This window comes from Rhopalosiphum maidis, chromosome 3 (assembly GCF_003676215.2).
Source record: "Rhopalosiphum maidis isolate BTI-1 chromosome 3, ASM367621v3, whole genome shotgun sequence".
Lineage (NCBI taxonomy): Eukaryota > Metazoa > Arthropoda > Insecta > Hemiptera > Aphididae > Rhopalosiphum > Rhopalosiphum maidis.
Genome location: NC_040879.1, coordinates 19,117,364 through 19,127,538, shown reverse-complemented (window position 1 = coordinate 19,127,538; position 10,175 = coordinate 19,117,364). Strand labels below are relative to the sequence as shown.

Genomic DNA, 10,175 nt, shown 5'->3' with positions numbered 1-10,175 from the left:
ACTTATACCACAGAGGTTGACTACAAACTGCTTTTTGAAATACGGCCGATAAACTATTTATTAATAGTACAAGGAAATTTAGGGCATATTAACAAACCTCCGTGTTGATTTTAATGTAGGTGAAATTGTCAAGTATTTGTTAATATTACCAACTATAGTTATCACAAATCAAAACATTGATTTATTTAATTCAACAAACTTGTATTATTTTTACAATAGAAAATAAGGAGCATCTTACAAACAAATATATAAAATTAACAAAATTATTTTTGATTTAACAACTGTTATTATTTCTACACATCACATTGTAAGGAAGAAACAATATAATAATAATTATTATTACAAACATCCCTAAAGTTGCATGGATATGCGGTCTACGTCTACATATTATGTAGACCCTCTAGTAAAGTACACATATCTACCTATAATACACAGTGGTAGTAGAACGCAGTGCGTAAATAATAAGTAAATTCAAATAATATTAAAATATTACAATTATTTGTAAATAAAAAAAAACTAATAAAGCAAATTAATAATACATATAGAATACACAATGTCATAATTCAGCAATCTAATATTTTTTTTAGGGATACCGATTGCGAAGCTGTAAGATTGATAGTTTTTTTTTACGAATTTTTAAATTTAATAATATATCATGTAATAGACAATTAGATAACCTAAAATTTAAATTCAAGTACCCCGACGTACTCAAATTACTAAATGATACTGAACTACACACTGCAAAAATCTAGAATTATATATATATTATGCTTATTATCCTTTATTTTACTTTGTAACTATAAGTTATAATATTGTAAAACATTTCCTTGATTGAAATAATTAAGCTGTTTCTTGTAGCCAATAAAAAAAAAAAATGGTTTCTCCCTCAATCGTGCCAAAATAATAACATCATTATTTATTATTATTTATCAACCCGTTCAACGGGCTATGGTAATGGTAGTCGATAGTTGCACTAGCGAAAAACAGCATTTATTTTAATAATGTAACCGCTGGCGACTATCAGCTAAAAATGTTGTCTCGTGAACCTACTGGTTTCCTATTATCGAATAACCGCTGCGGCGGTCATATAATATGTCAGTCAACGCGCTGTACAAAAAAAAAAAAAAATAAAAAAAAACGTACACGTATAACACATCACGGCATATCAGGAATTGAACGAACGGACGTGACCTATACCCCCGTCGGTATGATAACACTACGAGACGAAACCAGACACTCGAAGTACAAAACACAAAATGCGATATCGGCGTATAATGTAAATTTGGCGAGTTTTCCTCTGACGTATCGATCGATCGCCGTCCGCATATTACACGACACCCGCGGTTTACGTCACCTCCGCTCGTATAACACAATATACACAGAATACATTAATATAGAAATTTATTCTGTGCAATATACACGTCATATCGTGTGATCAAATCACTTTTGTTGTATTCAACTATTATGGTGAGGGGAGGGGGTACACGGTCTCGGAAATACAAACACGAGTCGCAAATAATATTATAGTGGTTGTTGTTATTATTATTATTACTATACCTATCCGAGAGGGAGGACGACGGCTGTTTGTCGCTACTCCTCTCTGCGGTTCGTGTAATAATAGTGTACGGAGACCAAACACACGTTTTAACGCGTACCGAGTGCCTTTACATTACACGTATAGTACGTAGGTCCACGGCGACACCGTAGGGGGTTAGAAGAGATACGACGATCGTTTCATTTTCATATCTTATACTACGTCATATTTTTACACATACGCGTACGGACAGGTATGTGTTATAATAGGCGGTCTCGTCGCGGCCAAAACTCCGATCCACCCGTCGTTTTCCTACACGTATTTTTTGTACCTCACGAGCGGGACGAATTTTTTTTTGAAAAAACAACACACACGCCGTTTGCGCCCCGCGACGATTTTTATTCGAACGAGCACACATTATTATTATTATTGTTATTGTTATTATGTAATATTATATAATAATATAATAAAAGTATTCTGCTTTGTGTGCGTGTGGTGTGACATCGAGCGGACGACGGATGCATATTTCACGGTGGATGATAATATTATTATAATAATAACACGAAGACGATAATAATATTATTTTAATACCGTCGAAATATTATTGTAATAATAATAATATATGGTCGTAGGGAGGTGGTGTTTTATTGTGGTCGACGAGTCTGGACACACACCGTGTGTGACACGAAAAAGGATAACTCGAGCGCGCGTGCGTCCGTTATAATGGATAATGCATTCGGCCGGCCCCCACGCGCCGTTTTTCGTTTTTAATACATTGGACACGGTCTTAGTCGAAGGGTTGCACAGATCGTATACTGGACGGGCTTATCTATTTCGATGAAAAAATATTATAAAATAAAAAAAAGTCAAACACACAATTGTGACGACCATACGATATTATGATAATTCATGATATATTGTATCATAATATGATTACTGTCTCATTTTCTCACACGAATTTAAATCGGAGATTTTCTCGGTGCGTGCCATTTAAAAATTATAAAATAAAAAATTGCCATATATTATCATGATGCGATGCGTTAACGAGAACTCGCGCTATTTCCCACCCCCTCCTCGCAAAATGCTCAAACGAACAAAAGGCGCAAATATTATAATTATTTTTTTTATAGAATTGAACCAGATTGTATATTTTTTTTATATACCTTCATTATATCATCAATCTGCTATTTATCGCCACAAATCCACAATCGTAGACAATAAATTTAAAAGTTCTCGCAACACACACGGAATAGATTACCTATTCTATCAAAAAATGTTCAGTAATAACCCTCTATTGAACTATTTAATGAACATATTTTATCATTAACTTTAAAAATATCTTTCTGAAACGTGTATTCCTAATAGTGATCAGTTATTGTACCCAAATTCTTGAAGTTAACGTCTTAATAATATTAGCTTAAGTCATTCCATAGACTGCAGTTTACCGTGATATTGGTATACCATATAGTCCATATAACCTTATACACAACTTACTTTTTAATTGATTTTTTGATGTTTAAAAATGTATAAAATACACCTATAATGTAATGATTTGATTTTAAAGCAATACTTCTTACTTACTTTTTACTTTAAAGTTTTAGGTAATAAAGATATCATTGCATAGAAGGTATGTGTAAAAATAAGCAAACAGCAATCAGCATAATACGTTTTTGATGTACTTACTTTTCTATTTCATTTCCGTTCCAAACTTTTTTAAGGTAGCCACGTCATGGTTCTTGTAAACGTACCTATTTATACAAATACATTACAGTAGAACATACTTCAACATTTATGTAAGCATCATACTTGATCAGCAAGAATGGGTTGTACGGGACAATAAACTGAATAAACTCTTTGCTGATAGGATGACCTCTGACGTATGTGTGCATAATAAGTGTACGTCTGTGTGTATTTGTTTAAGTATGAGTTGTTACTCGTTTTCTAAGAATTAGCTCCTATAAACGTATATATTATGTTATTATTATAAACATATAGTATTTACTATATACCTATATATTACTAAGTAATATCCCGTTCCCGCTTTCAACGATCACAACGAAATTATATTAAATGGCGTTTGTAATGTACCTATATAATAATAAATTATATTATAATGTTGCTGTAAATTATTCGGTGCCTAAACGTAATAGTGCTGTACGCGCTGCATTTACCTGCCTATATAAAACATGCAGGTGATGATATCGTATACCGTATATGCGCACACGAAGAACGTCAAAAGCGTATACACATCACATTAAAAGGGATCCCACCCACGGAGCGCCACAATTATATTGTACAACCGATAGGATTTTCATTAGTGACCGAAAGGGATTCGGTGGTGGGCCGAGCAGGAGAGTGTTGATTTATGTGTTACTGTATCAATAACATCACATTATTATCGTCGATGGCAAATGATTATTGTCGTAATAGGTATACGATGTAATCCATAATGTACGCGTAATCGCAGCACACTATATACTGCAGACAGAGTGGTAAATCAACATTTTCTTGACAAGGTGTAGTAGGCATTATATTATATAAACCTCGTGTGCGCCTGTATGCGAAGTAACCCAAGTAACACATTATCGTTTTCTTGATACGATTAAGTGCCGATCATTAATAAAGGTCGTCACTTAAACGATTAGCCGAAACGGCGGCAACCGTATAGGTACAGGGGAGTGTTTAAGAACTGTATACGGGTGTTCCGAAGTTCTCAACGGGTTGTAAACGTGAGGACAAAAATAATGATTAACCTTGCACGCGTGTGTTTATTATTCGACGAGTCTGTGTAGCGTGCATAATAATATAATATCGTACATTATATTATTATGATTTATGATAATTCACAATCGACCGCAAAAAACCAGGGAATTCGCACCTATAGGTAAATTTAAAATTTCGCTAATACATGGTACGGAATATAATTATACCTAATTTATATTTTAATTAGATTCTGTTAATGTAGCCATTATAGGTACTTCAAAGAGCGATGACTGATGGCTGATGAGACAAAAAGTAGCTAAATTTTCACCTAACGGTTTAAACTTTAAGGCTCTGTTTTATGATATTAATTTATATTGCATCGGTACGAATGAACAATTCTCAATTTTTCATGATAAATTAGAATTTAAAACTTATATAATTACTAAGCATATGTACACAGAATACAACATATATTTCTATTTTACTTCTTTTATATTACCATAGATATTTTTTTACTTTTCTGAATGTTTAACCTTACAAATACAATATACATGCTGTAATTGGGCGAAATTCCCGTAAATAATTAAATAAAATTAATTAATTAATTACTAATGCATTCAATGATTATAGAAACCAAAGAATGAGAATAAATAAAATTCATATAAATATTGTTTAATAATTTAAACTTATTTATTAAAGTTTTAATTTAATTTTAATTGGATTCGACGTGCAAGTGATCTTAATCACAAAATATGTTAATTGCATAGGCGTGCGCACGGGGGGTTCCGGATGTGCCTGGGCACCCCCCGACATGTAATTGAGGCCTTTAAATTTAAATCCTATAGCATATATATGGGTCCGTATTTTAACTAGTGTTTATTCAGGCATTATAATTTATTGAAATATGTACATGTCTTGATAAGAAAGGGCCCAAATTCAGGAAAAGCCCGAAAAAATGTAGGTACCCCCGTTATCAAGGTCTGCGCACGCCTATGCAGGTTAATTGCCTATGAAAAAAAATCTATCTTTGCCAACACTGTTATTGATAACTGAAACATAACACAAAACGCAATTAAATAAATTATTTGAATTTATGAACTATAATTGTCACGTACTCCATAATTTAATACAATGCCGTATTGTAGTTATGTACATTTCTTTGGTTATGTTTATTATGTTAAGCGTTGTGTGATCATTTTTAATTTTCTCTATTTTTCCATAATTTTATGTTTATTGGCTACTGTATACGTTGTTATGTTATTAATTATTATTTGCTTTAAGCAATTGTCTATTCACAGTTTTTGTAGTTGTACCCTTTGTGTATTTTTCGTTAATAAATGTATTATTGATAATTATCTGTACTATTTTAATATGTTTGTATATGTTGTTAAGCTGAAAAAATAAAAAAAAATTTTAAATATGTATTAAATAAATTGTATGTATTTTAATTACAGTGTGGTGTTTCTGTGACATTGTAGTGTGCATGACATACAAGTGAATGCATGCCAACAAACAATTCTCGTTGAAATATTAAGTTGTTGGCGATTGGAATACAACAACCCTTTCTTCATCCATTACAACATTATGGTACAGACGATTTTAACTGGGCATCTATATAACGTTATTAATTTTTATTTTATCTTATATAACTAACTTCAAAACATTCTTAGACATAAATTGAGCGGCATTTAAAATCTGTTTGTGGTCTTGTACAATGCCTTCTGTTTGAATGTTAAATCTTTTAATACACTCTAAGACCAATGAAGATTTTAACAGCCAAACTTTGTTCTTAAACATCTCACTGAATATTATACTGGAAAATAAAAAAATAATTATAAATTACAATTTGTAAATAATCTATGAATCTTTTTACTCACTTTTCATTTGAATATTTCAAGTTAAAATTAATAATTTGTAATATAACATAATCCAATCCTTCAATATATGAAATGGTGAAATTTTGTGGGCATATATGGATTGGTGGTGGTTGGGGTGCAAAGAAATCATGAAAATTTTCTTGTAAATATTGTGTATCACCAAGTATTCCTTTGTCTGTTGCATATATTTTTTTATTGTGGAGAAAACGAAGATTTAACTGCTTTGCCATTCCATAATTTTGTATATTTTTTAACTGTTTCTGAATTTTTTTTTTTTTGCCACGTTGAGGCTTAAGGCTTTGGAGTTATAGCTTTGAAAGTGGTATGAGTGCATTTCACAGCGCATTTACTAAACAACTGGTGTCTGTAAAATATAATGTTTAAGTATTAATATTAATTTTTACATACATTTTATTTAAAACATAAACCTGAGCTGATAAATATCTAATATACAATATACTTACGTCACAGTTGAGGACATTCGTGACGTAGTGTGTATGTAACAATATCCACAGCAAAAAAAGGTAATCTAGAAACACATTTTAGAACTACGCATTCAAAATTTGATATAGATTTTCCTCCTAAAACTGAAGTACGTAAAAAGCAATTAGAAAAATTAAAACTTGAAATTGATAAACAACAATTGATTTTTACTAAACCAGTTTTAAAATCCAAAGCAGCAACAATTGCTTCATTTCGAATTAGTCATGTTTTAGCTAAGAATAAAAAATCATTTCAAACCGGTGAAATAGTAAAACAAGCTTTTTTAGAAGGCACAGATGCTTTATTTGAAAACTTTAAAAATAAATCAGAAATTTTTTTAGCTATAAACGATTTACAGTTATCTCATAAAACTGTGACAAGAAGAGTAGAATCTATAGGACAAAATTTAGTTGAATTATTAAAACAAGACATCAAAGAATGTGTTTATTTTTCACTTCAATTCGATGAATCAACAGAGATAACAGATACCGCTCAACTATGTATATTTATACGACTAGTTTTTTCAAATTTTAATTCAAAAGAAGAATTATTAACTATAATCCCTATGAAAAGTACGACACGAGGTGTGGATATTTATCAAGCTTTTATTAATTTTGTCAATAAATCAAATTTACCTTTGTATAAATTAGTTTGAACTACGACTGATGGGGCTCCAGCTATGATAGGTAAAAATAATGGTTTTATTGCTTTGTATAAGAATGATAATAATTTTCCAAATTTTATAACGTTCCATTGTGTGGAAAAATATTGAATACAAGTAATATAATGGACATTGCTTTTAAAATAGCCAATTCTATACGTTCACGAAGCTTGCAAAGGCGACTTTTTACAATTAGAAGAAAACGATTCTCAGCATTGTGATTTATTACTGCATACGGATGTTAGATGGTTGAGCCGTGGTAAATTTCTAGAAAGGTTTCAATGTTTACTTCCTGAAATAATAGAGTTTTTAAAATCCAGAGGCGATAATTATGATTGTTTAACAAACAATACATGGCTTCAGAACTTAGCTTTTTTAACAGATTAACGGCTCATTTAAACACTTTAAATGTTGAACTTCAAGGAAAATATGGGACAATAATTGAGTTATTGAGTTCTATAAATGGGTTTAAATCAAAATTGATATTACTCAAATCACAATTAAATGAATCTAATTTGAATAATTTTCCAAACTTAAAAGATTTTTTTGAAAAGCAAAAATGTACAGTGGCAGTGGAAATATATTGCTCTGAGGTTGAAAAAGTGTACAATGAATTTGAAAGACGATTTAAAGATATTCAAAAATTAGAGCCGATTATTACATTTATATCTTTTCCTTTCTCCGAAACAAACAGTATTGAAAATATTTCTACACAAATAAGCAATTTGTTTGATATGGATTCTATAAAATTTGAATCTGAAATTATAAAAATTAAATCAGATATATTCCTCAAAGCTCGAGGTTCTGAAACAAATTTTTGGAATTTACTGAGTGAAGAAAAATATCCGGGTTTCAGGAATGTAGCTTTGCAGTTGTATAGTTATTTTGGATCTACATATTTGTGCGAAACAGCATTTTTTCACATGAAAATGATAAAAACAGAATTTCGATCTACGCTCTCTGATGACCATTTGGAGCAGTGTCTTCGATTAGCACAAGGATGGCAAATAGGTGGCACGCGTGAGATTTTCAATGGCACTCGAAAAACTTTCATTTGTCCATATATATTTATATTAATAATATATATTTCACAACGACGTATTGTTATCTTATCTTTTTTTTTATTTAATAGTATTTAGTACAGAACTATGACGGCTCAGATATCTTATCTTTATTATTATAAAATATAATTTATATGTTGTAATATAGTGGGACACTAGATTACTAGAAGTGTGTGGACAAGTTAATATTACTCGTATATAGGTAATCAGTTCTCGTTCGTGTATCGAGAGAATACACCGTGTGCAAATTTTACGTTATTATATTAATTTTATTTAAAATGTCACATGCAAAAAAACAAAAATTACAGGATGTTCGAAATTTTTTACCATCATGGACAATTGAATGGCTTTATTAAATATGGAGATAAAAGTCGATGCGGTCTGTGCTCTGAAGTTATTGTATCTCGGACATCTTCTATCAAACGACATTTTGAAACAAACCACAAAGGAATTTCAGAGTTAAATATTACTGAAAGGAAAGAAGTTATTTCTCAACGCTTGAAGGTAATTGAAAACCAATCTAATTTGTTATGTAAATTCGTAAAAACTTCTAATAATGTCACTGAAGCAAGTTTTGAAATTTCTCATTTAATTGCTAAACACTCAAAACCATTTTGTAAGGGCGAGTTTTTAAAAACGGTCATGTTAAAAGCTGCTCCTAGTTTATTCCAAGATTTTAATAATAAAGATAAAATACTTCAGAAAATTCAAGAATTACAACTAAGTAGAAATACTGTTAAAGAAAGAATTTTAAAAACGACCGTCAATATTTCTGATCAACTTCAGTCTGATATTAATAGTTGTAATTTCTTCTCGATTTGTTTGGACGAAACAACAGATATAAAGTCATCTGCTAGATTAGCAATTTTCGCACGTTTTTCAAACGGGAATGAAATGCGTGAGGAACTTTTAAAATTAGCTAATATACCAGAAAGAACAAGAGGTACAGATGTTTGTGATATTTTTGTCAATGAATTAAAAAAACTCAACATAAAAAAAAAAAAATTATTTCTGTTACGACGGATGGAGCACCCAATATGACTGGAGCATCAATAGGTTTTGTTAAGTTATTTGAAAAGCATGTTGGACATCCAATAATTGGATTTCACTGCATCATACACCAACAAATATTGTGTTCCAAAGTCGGCACAAGTGATTTAAAAGAATTGTCAGAACAAGTTAATAAAATTATTAATTTTATAGTTGCTCGTGATATGCATAAAAGACAATTTAAAAAAATTTTAAATGATGTTAAATGTGAATATGATACTCTTTTATTGTGTAATAATGTACGCTGGCTAAGCCGGATTATATCATTAGAACGATTTGTAAATTGTTTGGACGAAATTCGCCTATTTTTACATGATAATAAGACTGAATTTAAAGAACTTTATAATACAGAGTGGCTAGCAAAATTGATGTTTTTCACAGATCTAACATTACATTTGAACACTTTGAATAAAAAGTTACAAGGACGCGGGAAAACAATTGAAGTCATGTTTGGATTAATAAAAGGTTTTGAAATTAAAATAGATATGTTTATTAACGATGTCAAATTTGGAAAATTTCTATACTTCCCAAAAGTGAAAAAAATGTGAGGTGAAGTGGTCATTTTTGAACAAACCAATTGGGATTTTACCAATGAATTTTCAAATATTGTTAATTTGATTAAAATAAAGTTTTCACAAAGATTTCATGATTTTAAAAAAATTGAAAAATTAATAAAAATTATTAATTATCCCGATTTATTCGATGTGCAAGATTTTAATGATTACTATCTTAATTGGATGGGATTAGAAAATTTAGAAATGCAGTTAATCGATTTGCAAACTAATCCAATTTGGACAAATAAATTT

The 10,175-nt window shown here is 30.5% G+C and overlaps 1 protein-coding gene across 1 annotated transcript; it reads left to right on the top strand.

Annotated features, from left to right (window-relative positions):
• Nucleotides 1-6,186: 6,186 nt before the first annotated feature.
• LOC113557792 (zinc finger MYM-type protein 6-like) lies at nt 6,187-7,479 on the top strand. Its single transcript, XM_026963343.1, has 3 exons — nt 6,187-6,229; nt 6,687-7,097; nt 7,406-7,479. The coding sequence occupies exons 1-3, from the start codon at nt 6,187-6,189 to the stop codon at nt 7,477-7,479; spliced, it is 528 nt and encodes a 175-aa protein (XP_026819144.1).
• Nucleotides 7,480-10,175: the final 2,696 nt, after the last annotated feature.